Source organism: Elgaria multicarinata, chromosome 18 (genome assembly GCF_023053635.1).
Source record: "Elgaria multicarinata webbii isolate HBS135686 ecotype San Diego chromosome 18, rElgMul1.1.pri, whole genome shotgun sequence".
Taxonomy (NCBI): domain Eukaryota; kingdom Metazoa; phylum Chordata; class Lepidosauria; order Squamata; family Anguidae; genus Elgaria; species Elgaria multicarinata.
The window spans coordinates 3826670-3844654 of NC_086188.1; the positions used below are offsets into that span (position 1 = coordinate 3826670).

General features: G+C 49.1%; 1 protein-coding gene across 1 annotated transcript in view; it reads left to right on the forward strand.

Moving 5' to 3' along the window:
• Positions 1 to 17743, forward strand: part of SEZ6L (seizure related 6 homolog like) — a 92625-nt gene extending 74882 nt beyond the window's left edge. Inside the window, exons 10-17 of the mRNA XM_063143960.1 lie at positions 6395 to 6591; positions 7502 to 7696; positions 10062 to 10253; positions 11770 to 11964; positions 13806 to 13838; positions 14822 to 14936; positions 15895 to 15997; positions 17374 to 17743. Of these exons, the coding sequence (XP_063000030.1) occupies positions 6395 to 6591; positions 7502 to 7696; positions 10062 to 10253; positions 11770 to 11964; positions 13806 to 13838; positions 14822 to 14936; positions 15895 to 15997; positions 17374 to 17403 (1060 nt within the window). The 3' untranslated portion in view covers positions 17404 to 17743. The remainder of the gene's footprint in view (positions 1 to 6394; positions 6592 to 7501; positions 7697 to 10061; positions 10254 to 11769; positions 11965 to 13805; positions 13839 to 14821; positions 14937 to 15894; positions 15998 to 17373) is intronic.
• Positions 17744 to 17985: the final 242 nt, after the last annotated feature.

Sequence of the window (17985 nt, forward strand, 5' to 3'; positions counted from 1 at the left end):
CAGAACGCTGGACTAGAGAAGGTTTTGGCCTGAACCAACTTCAGCACATTTCTTAGATTCTTAGGACATAACTTCAGTGCATAGTATACAGAGCCGTTAAAATATGATGTTAAAAGGTATCGTGCCAGTTTATGATGAAATGTGCACTCTTCCGTGTTTCACAGAACTCTTAGTCAAGTGGAATGGAAAGGGAGAAAACACTTCACCATGATGTATGGACTGGAGGAAGCTGAGCCATGATAAGCAACTGAGAACCCTGATTAAGAGTTAGCAATAGAAGCTGGAGACATACACTCCCTTTCCACTTTGGCAGAGCATGATGGGAGTTGTAGTCCAACACACCTGGAAGGCATCAGGTTGGGGAAAGCTGGTCTAAGTGATCACCACTTGGTGGCATTACTTTTATCATCCTCTCCCGCAAGTGTTTGCGTGACTCTGGAGTAGCAGAGGAGTAGGACAAGGAGGAAATGATCAGCAAGGAGGAGGAAGTGGAGAAATGGATGATGGGGCGGGGAGGCAAGTGTTGGATCTAGCCAGGGGAGATCTGGGTTCAGATTCCCCCTATGTCATGACACTAGCAGCTTTTTTCCAGGAGGCATTTATTGTGCGCTCACGATTCCTTACACACAGTTGTTTATGGCTTCTTGTCAAGGTCCTCCAGTTTCACACTTTCCTGGGGTTTTTTTGGTGTTCTTTTGGAATGGGGAAAATGAGGTATTATTTCTGAAAGCGCTGTACCTCCTCGTGTCTTTGCACTACTCCACTGTAGCACAGCTCCACCTAGAGGTTATGCAGCAGAAAAGCTAGAGGCTCCGGTTTCTTCTATGAAGAAACCAAAAGTAAATACAGCGATCAACAGGGCCTCATGTAGAAAAGCTCTAGATGGCCTTGACCGAATCTCTGTAACTCAGCGTAGCCTACTCCAGAAGGTTGTTGTGATGTTCAGAAAGAAATAACCCCATGCATGCTAGCCTGGGAGATAGAAATGCCATGAATAAAGTAAGATGGAGCAGGAAAATCCTTTGCTAAGATTAGGAACTGATAAAGGAATAAGTGCCACTGAGCATATCTAGAATTTCTGCTTCCGCAGAAAATGCATTTAGGATTTTCTGACTTGTAGCATTAGAAGCCTGTTGTACTGAAGCACCCAGTGGGTGGTGGAGGAGGAGGAGGGGGGAGATGGAGAGAGAGAGAGAGAGAGAGAGAGAGAGAATATTTTACTACAAAATCTGCTTTACTATTTAGGCAAAAGCTGGTTCGGTGACATTATTTACTCCTTGAGCTCACGAAGGGCTTTGTAAATACCAGCCGTCCATTTATTTAAGCACGTTGGGTCTGTGCGTCGCACTAAATCCACAAGTCTGCCATCCAACCTCAAACCAAGCTGCGATTTCGGCATGCAGCATGGAGAGAAAACAGATGGCCACAGAGAGCCCCATAGACATGGATGCCTCAGCACCGCCTCTGCCCAATCATTTATCTTCCTCCGGGTGCAGAAAGCAGAAATCTTCGCCTGTATTTCATGCCCTCCTGACTGTCAACTGAGCTGTGGCTGGAGGGCAGCTGAGGTAGAAGTCGAGGGGGAGCTGTAGGAGCCTCCAAAGGACGTAGTGCCCCGCCCCACCCCCCAGCCTGCCCAGTCATCTTTGAAACAACTCCTGAAACTTATCTCTGATTCCCCAGGACAAAGTAATCCCAAGAGCATGCAAGAGCAGTGTGGATCAAAAGGAATGCCGGTCCGATGCTGCAAGGTTTGGGGGAAACGAGTAGGCAAAGTGGTATCGTATAGACGGCCCCCAAAGCCTCCCCTATAAATTAAAAGCTGCTCCTGCTTCTCACATGCAAACTACTGTCTGCTGCAGAACAGACTGAGCATGGAGACCGTCTGTGGAGTTGGCGAGAGTGGGGGAATAGAGCATGCCTGTTTTAGGGCTGGACCGCATGGCTTTCCAAGGAACGCATTAGAATCATAGCATCATAGTAGAGTTGGAAGGGGCCTATAAGGCCATCAAGTCCAACCCCCTGCTCAATGCAGGAACCCACCTTAAAGCATCCCTGACAGAGGGCTGTCCAGCTGCCTCATGAAGGCCTCTATGGTGGGAGAGCCCACAACCTCCCTAGGTCATTGGTTCCATTGTCGTATCGCTCTAACAGTCAGGACGTTTTTCCTGCTGTCCAGCCGGAATCTGGCTTCCTGTAACATGAGCCCATGATTCCGTGTCCTGCACTGTGGGAGGATCGAGAAGAGATCCTGGCCCTCCTCTGTGTGACAACCTTTCAAGTATTTGAAGAGTGTTCGCATGTCTCCCCTCCATCTTCTCTTCTCCAGGCTAAACATGCCCAGTTCTTTCAGTCTCTCCTCGTAGGGCTTTGTTTCCAGACCCCTGATCGTCCTTATAGTGACAGGTGGGCGTTAATAGTGGTATGTTCCTTTCTTGCTGGCTTACGATGGAAGCATCATTTTAGAATAAGGGTGGGGGGAACTTCAGAGGTCAGACAGCTTGCTAGGACAGCTACTTGCTCTTAGCGGCACCCAGCTTTCCCACTGTTCGCGTCGTCTTTTAATCAGCTTTGGGGCGGCTCTCAGCTTCAGAGGGTTTGCAGCCGGTCTTTGCAGCAACGCACACAAGTTGGAGCTGCACTTTCCACAGCTCCAGAGGAGGGGGTGTACATGGAGTTGGCAGGCATAAATGTCACCAAGAAAATAGCGTTTGACAGAAAGCCCCGATTTACTACGAAATGTCAGCATTCCATAGAGATTAGCTGGGTGCCTTCCAGTGAGGGCGTTAATCAAACTCCCGACTCAGGCCTGCCACGGCTGAACCGGCACACAGCCAGGAGGGACCCAGCCACAAGAATCTCTTGGGTGAGGTGTGGAAGCACCCTTGGGTGCTGTTACACCCAGCTGGATCCCACAATCCCTGGCAAATCCCGGTCCTCTCCATACAGGGCATCAATTTTCTCACGTTCAACAATGCTGGTTTGTGCAATTCTCACAACATATCCTATTCGCCACACCGCCATCCCTATGGCTATCGCCAGTGGTCATCCACCCAGGCAACTGTTTAAAACAGAGGCACGCATCTTTATTTATTATATGTATATGTCGCCTTTCTACAAACGTGACCAAGGCGGCGTACAACAAGAGATATGCAAACAGTGATATAGAAATAGCTTTTACAAAAGCAATTTATATACTGTTTTAGGCTGCAATCCTAAACATCCTTCCTAGAGAGTAAACTAGAGAATGTTTAGTTTGGGGGGAAAGGGTAAGGGGAGAAAATGATGCCTGGTGTCATATAAAATGATGCCTGGTGTGGAGAATGTGGATAGGGACACATTTTTTTCCTCTCTCTCATAATACTAGAATCGAAGGGGGTCATCCCAGGAAGCTGATGGGTGGGAGATTCAGGACAGACGAAAGGAAGTCCTTCTTCACACAGTGCATAGTTGAACTATGGAACTCGCTACCACAGGATGTAGTGATGGCCACCAAGTTGGAGGGCTTTAAAAGGGGGTTGGATAAATTCCTGGAGGAGAAGGCTATCCATGGCTACTAGCCCTGATGGTTGTGTGCTGCTTCCAGTAGCAGAGGCAGTATGCTTCTGGAGGCAGCATTTGCAGGGCTGGTGCTACCATAGAGGCCACTTAGGCGGCCGCCTAGAGCGCCAAGATAAGAGGGGTGCCAGTTGCCATGCAGCATTCATGCATGTTGTTGGCTGTGAGTTGGCCCAGCCCGAGGATTCAGCTGGGCCTAGGTGGGCGAGATGGCGCCCCACGCCTGCCCAGCTGAAGCGAAGCCAGGGACGCTGGGGTGGGTGGGGCTCCACGTTTGGACTTCCGCCGGGAAGCCGCCCTCCTAGAGCCGGGAGGCCGCTGCTAGAAGAAAAAGCAAAAGCACATGGCAAGCTCGACCCTGGCCCAGCCTCTGCCTTACTCCTGAGGAAAGGGCACCGGGTCGCCTCGCCTCTCTCCTCAAACAGGCTGCGATGTCCAGGCAGGCGGGCAAGCGGGACTCCCTCTCCCTTCCCCCAGGAAAGCTGGGGACTTGTGGACTCCTCGCCAGGCAGATTCTCCTGCTTCCCGATCCTGCGCGCATGGATCAACAAGACTTGCATCCGAGAAAGCGTTGCACTGGGAGGCACCAGTGCAGCCTGATCCGCCTATGCCTCCTTACTCGGAAGCCTTATTCCCCCAAGTGCAGAGGGGATCGGGACACCAGGTTGCATAGCAGGTTGGCTCGTTCCCAAATCGAAGTGAGCCGGTCCCAGCTCTCCACTCAGCGCACACGTTCGGACTTCCGCGCAATTTGGGTGTGTGTGCGCAAGTAGCTCGTCTTGCCTAGGGTGCAAAATAGTCTGGCACCGGCCCTGAGCATTTGCCGGGGAGGGTGCACATTATTCCCATACAATCTTGGGAAAAGTCTGCGTTTCTGGAATAGCAACACCCTCTGCTGGCCACCAGAAGCAGAACAGTGTCGAATTGAGAAACCGAAGGGGTAAAAAGTAACGCTGCTGCGGTCAACTTAGAATCATAGAATAGCAGAGTTGGAAGGGGCCTACAAGGCCATCGAGTCCCAACCCCCTGCTCAGTGCAGGAATCCACCCGAAAGCATCCCTGACAGGTGGTTATCCAGCTGCCTCTTGAAGGCCTCTAGTGCGGGAGAGCCCACCATCTCCCTAGGTAGACTTCTGGTCTTGCCTCCTGCTCCTGTGCCTTGCAGTCACAGCCTGAGATACAGAGATTAGCAGTTGATCACGTTTATTTCTATGCCCTGGAAAGCTTCGCCTTCCAATTTATCCGTGCTAGTCTCCTTTGTAGAAGAGCGGTGTTGAACCTCTTCCAGGCCGAGGGCTGGATTCCATGGTGGAGAAGTTGTCGGGGCCCCCCGCTTTCCATTGGTGGGTGGGACAAAGGGCAAAAGGGGTGTGGCCATACTACTAATAATAATAATGCTTCGTGCTCTTACTGCCTGTGGTCAAGCCTCAGGAGAGGCATTTCTGCCTTTCAGATGGCTTCATGCAAAAAAGCCATGAAACCACCCAATGTTAGGGTGACCCTATGGAAAGGAGGACCGGGCTCCTGTATCTTTTAACAGCTGCATTGAAAAGGGAATTTCAGCAGGTGCCATTTGTATATATGGAGAACCTGGTGAAATTCCCTCTTCATCACAGCAGTTAAAGCTGCAGGAGCCCTGCCCTCTTTTAAATCTGGTCACTCTAGTATAGCTCCTGCACTTTAACTGTTGTGATGAAGAGGGAATTTCACCAGGTTCTCCATATATACAAATGACACCTGCTGAAATGCCCTTTTCTAAGCAACTCTTAAAGATACAGGAGCCCTGTCCTCCTTTTCATAGGGTCACCCTACCCAATGTAAGGAAATGGCGTGGCCCTCTGGGGAACCCCAGAGGACAGGATTGGGACCACAGGTAGGACAGGTCTGGCCTCCAGGCTTGAGGTTCAACACCTCTGTTTTAAAAGCACAGGACCATCCCAGGCGGCTGTTTTGTTTAATATTTCTGGCTAATTGGCGGACCTGACGGGGCAGTTCCTTGCTCCACATCGGGGTTTCGTGCACGATGGTGCTGGGGGTGTTGACAGCGGTATAGTCCTCTCCTGCTCACCTGCGTCGAAACCAAGAAGCTCAGAGAACCAGGGGGTGGGGTGTTCCAAGACGCACGGCTGCAAATCCCACTGCTGCCTCTGACCTAAGAAGGAGTGTCAGGTTTTCAAATCTTCTTAGATACCTGCAATCTGGCATGCTGGGCTTGATTTGTGACAAGGCACAGCCCCGACATGGCTGGGAATAGGGATGGCCTGTTCCGAGTTTATCTGTGAGCCACCCTGAGATCCTCGTGATAAAACGGCAGGAGGGCAGGTTCGTTTGTTCAGGCATCTGTTCACAGACAGAAACAATTTTTAAAACTTTCTGTTAAGCGGAAAAATACGCAGATAATCCCATAAGAAGGTTTGCAACAATTTACCTAGTTTAGGTGAGTACGTAACATTTAGCGTACTGTCCACCATTCCGGTTGACGTTTCCCCACGTATATTTTCCAGCATGGCATACGTCTCAGGAGAAACAGGGATATTTTCCCGCAAAGAAATTTGCGTAAATTTCGGTAAAATAAAAATACATAAATCCGGAAGTCCACATACACCGCATAGCTTGCGGAGGCCGGTCCACAGCGGATTCTGCAGGGTTGGATTCTTGGAAATCCGAACTCAGCTTAGGCTGCCTTGAATTTCTCCAGCATCCCTGGATGGGGATGATGGGACAGAATATCACTGAATAATGCCACTTTCTTGGATGCCTGTGAGATGCTGCATTCTTACAGAACCCTTCCTTCTCACGTTCCCTTTCTCTGCCTGCCTGCCTTGTCCCCTTATAGCTTGAACCTGAGCAACAGCGACATCCTCACTGTCTATGACGGAGATGACCTCAGCACCCACATTCTGGGACAGTACCTGGGCAGCAGTGGGCCCCTGAAACTTTACTCCTCGACGCCGGACTTGACGATCCAGTTCCACTCCGACCCGGCTGGGCTCATCTTTGGGAAAGGGCAGGGCTTCATCATGAGCTACATCGGTGGGTGAGCTGGGGGTACACCGCCCCCCAGCCCTGGACAATCTCCTGGAGTCGCTCAGGGGTGCCAAACCTCTTTCAGCCCCAGGGCTGAATCCCAACCAGCTTTTAAGGGCTGGATTCCAGTGGTGGGCAGGGCTGGAACCAAAAAAGGGCGGTGCCAAATGTGAAGGATGGCAACAAGGGAGAGGGCCTTTTCGGTGGTGGCCCCCCGACTATGGAATGATCTCCCCGATGAGACTCGCCTGGCATCAACACTGTTATCTTTTAGGCGCCAGGTCAAGACTTTTCTCTTCTCCCAGGCATTTAACACCATTTAACAACGCTAAGTTTGTTTTCTAACGGACCCCAGAACTGTTGCTTTTAAATGGATACTGTTGTTTTTATATTGTTGTTTTTATGTTTTAAAATTTTGTATACTTTTAATGTTTACTGCTATTTATTTATTTATTTATTTATTACATTTATATACCGCCCCACAGTCGAAGCTCTCTGGGCGGTTTACAACAGTTAAAAACAGTAAACACTTTTGTGTTTTTAACTTTTGTAAACTGCCCAGAGAGCTTTGGCTATGGGGAGGTATATAAATGTAATAAATAAATAAAGCCAAAATACCAGCTAAGGCTGGTCTGTGACATCACAATAGTACAGTCTGTGGCTTTGAAATGGGCCTATTCTGTCATGGGGCAGTCCTTCCAGAGGTCATAGCTCCCATCACAGCTGCTTGGAGCAGCTCAGATTAGAAAAAAAGCAAGCTTTAGGGTTTCACAAGAGTCTTCATCCGACTCAGCTTGCTGTCTCGTACAGTTGCCACTGTTTGCTGAAGAGCTATAAAGAGCAGTTCACTAGCATGCAAAGTTGTTTGTTAATCAACACTTGAGTTCCTCATGAAAATTTCTCTTTTTGGCTGCAGAAGTGTCCCGGAATGACTCCTGTTCCGACTTGCCAGAAATTCAGAACGGCTGGAAGACCACCTCTCACGCAGAGCTTGTTCGAGAGGCCAAAATAACCTACCAGTGTGACCCGGGGTATGATATTGTCGGGAGTGACACCCTCACCTGCCAGTGGGACCTCACCTGGAGCAGTGACCCGCCCTTCTGTGAGAAAAGTATGGGCTTTGTAGTGCTGGCATGCACTTGCGTCCGCTTCTGATTCCGACAAATCTTTTGTCTTTTCTCGTGCTTCAGATTAGACTAAGGTTGCCACCTTTTCTTACTAGCCCTGCTCCTGTGCCTCTAGCAAAAGCGCAGTCCAAAGGAATTAAGTGGATGAAGCTTTGCCAATCATTTCATCTCCGTGCCAGGAAAAAGCAGCACCTGTGTCATTTCTATATGTCCCGATGCTGCTAGAGGCACAAGAGCATGGCTGGGGAAAACATTTGGCAGCTCCCAATTACGCAGGGAGAACAGGGCTGCCCCTGAAGGAAACATGGAGGTGTGGTTCTGTTTCCATTGCTACTGGTCCTCTCTCTTTCAGAGGTGGGCAGCTCAAGTAGTTTTTGCGGCAATAGTTTTGGTTTCCTTTGAAGAGGAAGACAACGTCTCTCTGGCTTTGTTTGCAAATGGACAGACCGAAGCACCGGTTTTGAGATGCACCAGGAAACAGGGCCATTTTCAACACATCTGTTCCCACTCCAGAGTTAAACCAGGGGGCAGGCATCCAGACGGAAGGTGCCTTGTGCTACCAATCAAAATGGCTGCAAGAAAGGCAAATGCTATTTTGGGCTGCATTAATAGAAGTATAGCTTCCAAATCGTGTGAGGTACTGGTTCCTCTCTATTCGGCCCTGGTTAAGCCTCATCTAGAGTATTGCGTCCAGTTCTGGGCTCCACAATACAAGAAGTACGCAGACAAGGTGGAGCGTGTTCAGAGGAGGGCAACCAGGATGATCAGGGGTCTGGAAACAAAGCCCTTTGAGGAGAGACTGAAAGAACTGGGCCTGTTTAGCCTGGAGAAGAGAAGATTGAGGGGAGACATGATAGCACTCTTCAAAGACTTAAAAGGTTGCCACACAGAGGAGGGCTGGGATTTCTTCTCGATCCTCCCAGAGTGCAGGACATGGAATAACGGGCTCAAGTGACAGGAAGTCAGATTCCGGCTGGACATCAGGAAAAACTTCCTCACTGTTAGAGTGGTATGACAATGGAACCAGTCACCTAGGGAGGTTGTGGGCTCTCCCACACTGGAGGCCTTCAAGAGGCAGCTGGACAACCATCTGTCAGGGATGCTTTAGGGTGGATTCCTGCATTGAGCAAGGGGTTGGACTAGATGGCCTTAGAGGACCCATCCAACTCTACTATTCTATGATTCTATGAAATCTGTTGTGTAGCTATTCTGCCTTTTCCTCCTTAATTAATCTTTTTCCTGAAAAGGAAAAAAGACGGAAGAAGAAGTAGGAAGTAGGAGAAGAAATGGGAGGGTTGGAAATAGAAGATTACCTCTCCTAGAATCATGATAAATTCTGTGTTTGAGACAGGAAAATTCCACTATAAAAGCCCCATCTGGGAGCACCCCAAGTTAAAGCAAAACCAGCATGCTCTAGGATCATTTAAAAAAAGAAAGAAAATAATTGTATTGATTTTCCAAAACAAAATCAACCAAAACAATGAACAATAAAATAAGTCAATAAATAAAAATAAATGTATTGAATTTATATCATGGCAGAGGGCAGTACATTTAAACTCTATTGATATTTTTCGCTTTGCTTGCAGACCAAAATATATGTGGAGTTTGTGGGCTGCTTAAACGTTTTCCTTATAAATCTTCTTTATACCAAACTTATTTTTAGTCTCTTTTGCATAATCTGAGGAAAGGCTTTGACATCTACCGCTGTGCATGTCCCTGATCAGTACATAGAACAAAATCCTGCCGTGTTTTATAAAAGTCAAATGCTTTGACTTTGCCTTTAGCTAATTTTAGTTAGTATGTCCATTCGCTATAATTCCATATACCATGATTTCAGCGTGAGAAATTCTGCAGTTTCCCGACTTTCGGCCATGAATCTGTGGGCAGCCGTCGGCATGAGATCAATTAAATCCTCAGATGTCACATCGCCATCAGATTGATGTTGTTCGGACTTTATACTGTTAGTTTTACCCTACCCTGTGCCTGTTTACCCTATCCTGTGCCTGTTTGCATTCTCTTCCCCTCCTTATTGTTCTACTATGATTTTATTAGATTGTAAGCCTATGCGGCAGGGCCTTGCTATTTACTGTTTTACTCTGTACAGCACCATGTACATTGATGGTGCTATATAAATAAATAAATAAATAATAATAATAATAATAATAATAATAATAATAATAATAATAATTTCGAAACCTTCATGAGGACTAGAAGCAAAAGTTCATTTCAGAACCAAAACCCTCCAAGTCCTCTAAAATTGTAAGCCAGAGGCCGCGTTTCGCAATGGAAGGCAGACATCTTTTCATCCAGAGTGATGTTCCATTCCTCTCTTTCTACTTCTTGCCCTAGTTATGTACTGCACAGACCCTGGGGAGGTGGAGCACTCGACCCGTCTGATTTCTGACCCGGTGCTGCTGGTTGGGACCACGATCCAGTACACCTGCAATCCAGGCTTTGTGCTCGAAGGAAGCTCCCTCCTGACCTGCTATAGCCGGGAAACAGGGACGCCCATCTGGACTTCACGGCTGCCCCACTGCGTGTGTAAGTTTGGTCTTTTCCTCTATGGATGTGTGCGGTTGTTTTGCCATTTCTACCTCCCCAGCCATGTCCTCTCTCTCTCTCTCTCTCTCTCTCTCTCTCTCTCTCTCTCTCTCTCTCTCTCTCTCTCACACACACACACACACACACACACACACAGGAATGAGAAGCCACAGTTCAGAGATGGAGGGTTAGATACAGAACTTGCACAGGAGATGTACCTGGTGGATTGAGCCCCTTGCTAATTTGCAAGAGCAGGGAATGCTATTTGGATGGATATGAACATCTAAAGCTCTCATAGAGAGATTGGGTTCAGATTTAGTCTTACTGAAGAACAGACCCATTGAAAGGAATGGGACTTGAATGAGACCAGCCAGAGGTCTTGGACTTCAACTCTTACCATCTCCAGCCAGCATGGCTGTGGGTGATGGGAGCTGCAGTCCAACATATCTGAAGGGCACCAAGCCTAAGAGCTTCTCTACACATAGGAAAAACAGGAAAAATCCCGCAGGCTCACGGTGGCTTTCATCCTCATAGTATTCCCACCATCACAACACTCCTTCACACGCGACCATGTGATTTGGAATTGAAAAATATCCTTCTCTGAAAAGCCCCATTAGACAGCGCCATCTAGTGGTGAGGGATCTCACAATATCCCAAATAATACCATATTATCTCTGCTTTTTTCAAGTGCATGATTTCCAGGCAATAGCACGGGAAACCTCCTGACTGTTGACGATGTCATGTAATGGACCCTCAAACTTCCATGAGTGTGCGATAAATCACTCATTTAGAGCTCTAAGTATGACTAAATCCAGATCCAACCCTGAGTCTTTCCTTACGCTGGTTTTCAACAGCTCCCCAATGTCTCAACCAGAGAGAGATTTCCTTGACTCCCAGGGCACCTGCTGCCTTTCTTTTAAAATGGGGCTGCTAGGAACTGAACCGACGTAAGGCACCAAAATATCTTGTCCCCGCTGTGGCAACAGTAATATTATTTATTTAATGTACGTGTCGCTTCCTACTGCAAAAAGCTGTCTCAAAGCGACTTCCAACTCATAGAGAAATACAGAAATCCGTAAACAATATAAGAAAGGAAGACACGACAAAATCTTTATAAACCATAATACTGCCAAGCTGTGATTTGAAGACCTTTTACATTGACAAGGAGATAAATGCTTCTGTTCACACATCTGCTGGCACCCGTATGCTCCCCCCTACAGAGTGCAAAAGTCCCCCCCCCCTCCGGCCTTGCTATGCTAACAGGTTAATTTGTCCGTCCTGTTGTAAAAACACTCATTATCACCAGGAAGGTGAGGACGCAGTGCTGTTAACACATCCCGTAAAACAGGCGGCAGCACAGCAGGGGGAGAAGCTAGGTTGGTGGCACCTTTCTCCCGGGCGTTGAAAAGACAGAGCCAGTTCTATGCTTTGCCAAGGAAGCCGTTGCCGGCTCCCCCACGCCATATCAGAATGTGTGGGGGGGGAACAGTAGCTCACCAGGTGTGTTTCCTTGTAGCTGAAGAATCCCTTGCTTGCGACAATCCGGGGCTGCCGGAGAACGGGTACCAAATCCTGTACAAGCGCCTCTACCTGCCCGGGGAATCGTTGACTTTCATGTGCTACGAAGGCTTTGAGCTCATAGGCGAGGTCACCATCAAGTGCATTTTGGGGCAGCCGTCCCGATGGAGCGGGCCGCTCCCCATCTGCAAAGGTAAGCTCACCTGGAAGGAGCGGAGTAGGCTTTAAGGGGGCCTGAGAGGCAGCAAACTTCCTTCTCTTCTGGAGCCTCCCGGAGTGCAGGACATGGAATAATGGGCTCAAGTGACAGGAAGCCAGATTCTGGTTGGACATCAAGAAAAACTTCCTGACTGGTAGAGCGGTACGACAATGGAAGCAATGACCTAGGGAGGTGGTGGTGGGCTCTCCCACACTAGAGGCAACTGGACAGCCATCTGTCAGGGATGCTTGAAGGTGGTTTCCTGCAATGAGCAGGGGTATGGACTTGATGGCTTTAGAGGCGCCTTCCAACTCTACTCTTCTACGATTCTAGAATTCCTTTGTGCCCTTTCATGCATGTGTCCCAGCATCTGTCAGTCCCATTGCTAACCTGGCAACAGGTATCCACACTCTGGTCACTTCTTAGCTAGGTGATGGCCATGAGCATTGCCCTTTGAAGATGGTTTAGAAACTTCACGTATTTCCAAAGGGAGCTGTCAGGTGACTCACTGGGACTGGCCCATAGGACCATGTGACCCCAGGGCTTCGTCAGCTGCCCTGGCTGACCGGCCAATTCAGAGCCAAATCCAAAGCATTGGTGTTGACCTTAAAAGACCTAAACAGGTTTTGGGCCAGAGTAGCTAAAGCCACAATTCCTCCTGCATGGACCAACCTGGGCTCTTAGGTCAACTTACAAGGCCTGCCGAAAGAAGCTAGCTGGGTGGCTACAAAAGTGAGGGCCTTCTCAGGGGTGGCACCATTCTTATGGAATGAACTCTCCAAAGAGGTTTCGCAAAGAGGTTCGCCTGGCACCTACATTCTTACCTTTTTTGGCATCAGGCAAAGACCTTTCTTTTCTACCAGGCATTTTAGAAACTTTGTTCTTGGTTATTACAGCTATTTTATCAATTCCTGTGCTGTTTCTTCTATCCTATCCGGTTAAATACTTGTAGTGTATTTTATATTTTAAACTGTTTATAAGGTATTTATTATAACGTCGGAGACAGATAGATGATAGATAGATAACACACATTGGTTTAATATATATATATATATATATATATATATATATATATATATATATATATATATCCTAGCTACAGTGGTGCATGCAGTGGTAACTTCCCGATTAGACTACTGCAATGCACTCTACATGGGGCTGCCCTTGAAGACTACTCGGAAGTTGCAGCTAGACTGCTGGCAGGTACATCTTCCAGAGACCACATAACACCGGTCTTAAAGGAATTGCACTGGCTGCCTATACGCTTCTGGTCGGAATTCAAGGTGTTGGTAATGACGTTTAAAGCCCTAAACAGCTTGGGACCTCGATACTTGAGGGAGCGCCTCTCCTTATAGATGCCTGCCTGAGACCTTAGATCTGTTGGAGGAGCCCTTCTCCGCCTCCCACCAGCACAACACATTCGCTATGGTGGGACGAGTGAGAGGGACTTCTCTGTGGTGGCCCCCTGACTGTGGAATGCCCTCCCCTGGGAGGCCCGACTGGTGCCAACGCTGATTTTATTCCGGCGCCAAGTGAAAACATGGCTTTTTAACAAAGACTTCGATGGTTAAACTCACTGGCACATTGTTTTAACTGTTTTAATTGTTTTACTGCTTTTAAATTATATATTGTTTTAACTTGGTTCATGGTTTAATTTGTTTTTAGCTGTGTATATTTACTGTTTTATACTGTATGCTTTTATCTGTACGCCGCCCTGAGATCTTAATGATATTGGGTGGGATACAAATGTTTAAAATAAATAAATAAATAAATAAATAAATAAATAAATAAATAAAGTAAGTAAGTAACTAAATCCCCTTTCCCTTCTCTTCCAGTGAATCAAGATAGCTTTGAACACGCCTTGGAAGGTGAGCACCCCCTGCCCCAATGGTGGCAGGATTGGGCCCATGAGATGCTTAGAGAGAAATGGGGCGCAGACACCTCTGCCTGTCTCCACCCCCACCCCCCATCTCTGGGCCCTGTAGCATAGAGGGTTGGCCATGAAAGGAGCGGCCACCTCATCCCCTCCTTCTGGGTGACACATGGCAGTGGGGATTGGGTCCATTGAGACCAACCCTTCCCCCCATGCTACAAAGGCTGCTCCTTGCTTCTTTCTCTTGGGAGCCAGCACTGGGCAAGTGAAAACAGCTCTTGCATCTGCTTGCTCACCTGTCCAATCCCTCTCTAGCAGGCTCTACTTGCTGGCACATTCTCTCCCTCCCCCTTCTCTCTTTGGGTGATGCACCGGGAAGGATTGGCCCTGGCAGAGCCCTCCGGCAGAAGGGGGAGTGCAAAGGGGGGGGGAGGTTGTTCATGGTGCTCCTTGCTGACAGTCACCACATTCAGTGGCATGTCCAAAGCAAGCAGGGCACCACTGAGAGCAGGGGCAGGCAACCACTAGGAGCCACGGGGACAGTAAGCAATCTGAAGTGCTGTCCCGGGCACCACCACAAAATGGCTGCCATGGGAGGCGTGGCAAAGGACACGCCACCTGCCCCAAGGGCTGAGTACAAGGCAGAGGCGGGGGCTGAGCCCCAACACACTCAAGAACGCCTTTGAACCCACCGTTTTCAGCACCAGCAGAAACTTCTTTGGTGAAGTCAGAAAATGTGCCTTAAAGGCACCAAGAAAGGTGTCCCGGGGCGCATGGATGGCTGTGTGCACCATGCGGCTTACCCTTGGCTTAGAGCACCCGGAAGCTTGATGAACGGAGACTCTTCCCGTTCTCAAGGAGGGACCCTCGTTGGCAATTCAGCCCTGGCCCTTGCCAGGAGAGCAAGAGCCCGTTTGAGGGACGGTGACGCGAAAGGCTTGCCCGACGGGCCCCTCCTCACCACCCTCCTCTCTCCAGTAGCCGAAGCTGCGGCAGAAACATCCTTGGAAGGGGGAAACATGGCGCTGGCCATCTTCATCCCAGTCCTCGTCGTCTCCCTGCTCCTCGGTGGAGCGTACGTCTACATCACAAGGTGGGTAGGCAAGATGGCGGCTCCCCCATCCTGATGGGATTTGGGGCCCTCTCCCTGTACAGCAGGGGTGCAGGACCCCAATCCAGCCTACTTGAGGTCCCAATTTGGAGTTCCTCAATTGGCACTGCCCCCTCCCTTTCCCACAACCACCAATCATTGGCGGGCTTTCACGGCTTTTGTGTATTTCCATCCCATTCTGAAAGGTGAACGGCTCCTTCGAAGGCTTCGTTACTGGCACGGAGATCTTTAAGCTGAAACGTGTTGGCTTTTGGGGGGTGGCGCCCCTTTTCCTTTGACCACGCCCACCCCTAGAGTTCCAAAATGGAATTTGGGCCAAAAGCCGTTGCCAGGCAGGGCCCATCCTGCACTCTGTTCCTCTCTCCTTCCCTGCTCTGGGTTTGTGGCACACGGCGTGGGCAGGATTGTGTGCACTGAGCTGGGGAAGGCGGGCCTTGGCGTGGCAGGCCCTGGGATGCTTTCCACTGGGACCGGCCGATAGCATCATGCACCAGGGCTTCATCAGCTGCTCTGGCTGCCGGTCTGTTTCTGAGCCCAATTTAAAGTGTTGCCATTGACCTTGAAAGCCTTAAACAGCTTTCAAGCAGAGTAGCTAAAGCCAATTCTCCTCCCTCATGGACCTACTTGGACCCATTGGTCAACGTCCGAGGCCTAGTGCCCCTGTTGAAGGAAGCTAGGCAGATGTCTTCAAGAGAGAGGGCCTTCTCAGTGGTGGCACCCAAGTCGTATAATGATCTCTCTAAAGAGGTTGCCTGGTATTTCTGTTGTTATCCTTTTGGCACCATCCTTTTCTACAGCTCCAGTAAATGCGTCGTCGCCTTTGAAAGACCAAGAGTGTTTCTGGAGAGCTTTAAGGATATTACCAACAGGGTCTTTTTGTGGTTGGCTCCATAGAGTTGCAACTGACTTTTCTCTTCCCTCTCCCCCCCCCACGCCTCAGGTGTCGCTACTATTCCAGCCTGCGCTTGCCCCTCATGTACTCTCACCCGTACAGTCAAATCACAGTGGAGACGGAGTTTGACAACCCAATTTACGAGACAGGGGTGAGTGGACTCAGCAGCCTTGGAATTAGGCTCAAAGGGAGGTGAGGCCTTAATGTCGTGATACCAAGGCCTCCCACTTGATTATGTTTCGCTCCATACGCACCCACCGCCGCAGTCACCATGGTCTGAGGCCCGCATTTTACCACCTACAAAAACCGCGACGCTTCCATCACATCTGCTCCATTACCTTACCCAGGTGCCACTGGGGCAACCCCCGGGCCTCCCCATGCCAAGCACAGAACAGGAAGTCGCTGATGCCCCACTGGAGTTTTCTTAGAGTTTTCTCGTTTCACAGACTGGGTTCACTTGCACTAGCGGTTTGCACTGCAGCCAAAGTTTGACTGGTACTTTCAATGCAATATATACAATTCTGCCCCGTTGCCTCCTTCACCCCAGTCCATGGGGTGTCCCATCGGCCTCAGCAGACCCAACTTCCACCAGCAACACATAGAGACACCTCTCTATAGAGGCTTTCTGCGAGGTGCCCTCTCCTGTAAGCCCAACGGCTCTTCCACTTGTGCTGAGTGTCAAGATTCTGCCAAGTAGGATAGACAGTACCCCTTCAGTAGTTAGAATGTCTACGAACATGCCATGACATCACAGCAGGTCAGCCAACCCCTCCCACATTATATTCGTTGGGTTTTGTTAATACATTTTTTTATTGGCTGCTGGGATTGCTCTTATGATTTTACTACACATGAAAGGAATGGGAAACCAGCCTGCGATCTCAAGGACTTCAGGGTCAGGACTTGGGAGGCAGGAAACATAACATCCTTTAAACGCCTCCTGAAAACATATCTTTTCACCCAGGCTTTCCCTGGCTTGTAACTTATTTGGGTTTTCTATAGCATTGTTGTCTTTTAAAGTTTTAAATTTAGTCTCACTAGTCGGAAACGACTGAACGAATAAACAACAACATAGTTTTAACGGTGAACCATCATCCAATACGTTAAATATCAGTTTTAGGCCTGTGCGATCTTACTGGCTGAGCTGGCTGGGAATGATAGAAGTTGTAGTCCAGGACATGTGGACAGCGCCGGGCTGGGGAAGGGCAGTCTAACCGGCTTTCCTAGTCAAAAATAGGCCTGGGAATCAGGACTGGGAGCTGGGAGATCCGGGTTCTAGTCCCCACTCGGCCATGGAAACCCACTGGGTGACTTTGGGCCAGTCACAGACTCTCAGCCCAGCCTACCTCACAGGGTTGTTGTTGTGAGGATAACATGGAGAGGAGGAGGATTATGTACGCTGCCTTGGGTTCCTTGGTGGGAAAAAGGTGGGATATAAATGCAATAATAAATAAAAATAGATAAATAAAAAATACCACACGGGCACCCCATTCGGAGGCCTTTGACCACCAGGTATTTCTCTTTCCCCAGGAAACACGGGAATACGAAGTGTCCATCTAAAGCCAGCCATGTGGGAGTGTCCAGACACAGCCTCGATTTCCTCTCCCAGAACCTCCTCAAGTGATAAATTTGGACGCTCGGTGGAGTTTGGCTGAGACCTCGAACCTGCGGCTCTTTTCCCTTTCGATCAAAGGTGTTGCCCTTTCTCCCTCCCTCCCCAGTTATGTTCCAAGCATCCCAGGTGGGCACGGATGGCACGCGAGGCTTGCTGGCTCCGGAGCGAAGCCCTGCCCGCCGGCAAACGGGACCACTGTGGTCTATTAGTGTTTTGGGGTTTTCGTCGTCTGTTTGTATGTTCGTTTTAAAAAAAGATGGTTGCAAACCGGTACGTGGGCAAGCCACGGATTGCGTGATGCTGCTGCCGCCTCCCGCGTCTTGCAAGGACCATTGGCAGGAGCTCTTCTCTTGGTAGCTCCCACCCCCTCCGCGAACTTGGTGCTGTAGAGATTGCAAAAATTACCGGTGATCGTGGGAAGTCCGGCCATCTTGGGGACAAGGGGTTGTGGAATGGGAAAAGAAAGAGAGGCCCAAGAAAGAGAGGTGTGCAAATTTCTCATCCCATTTTTTTCGGTCTGGAATCAT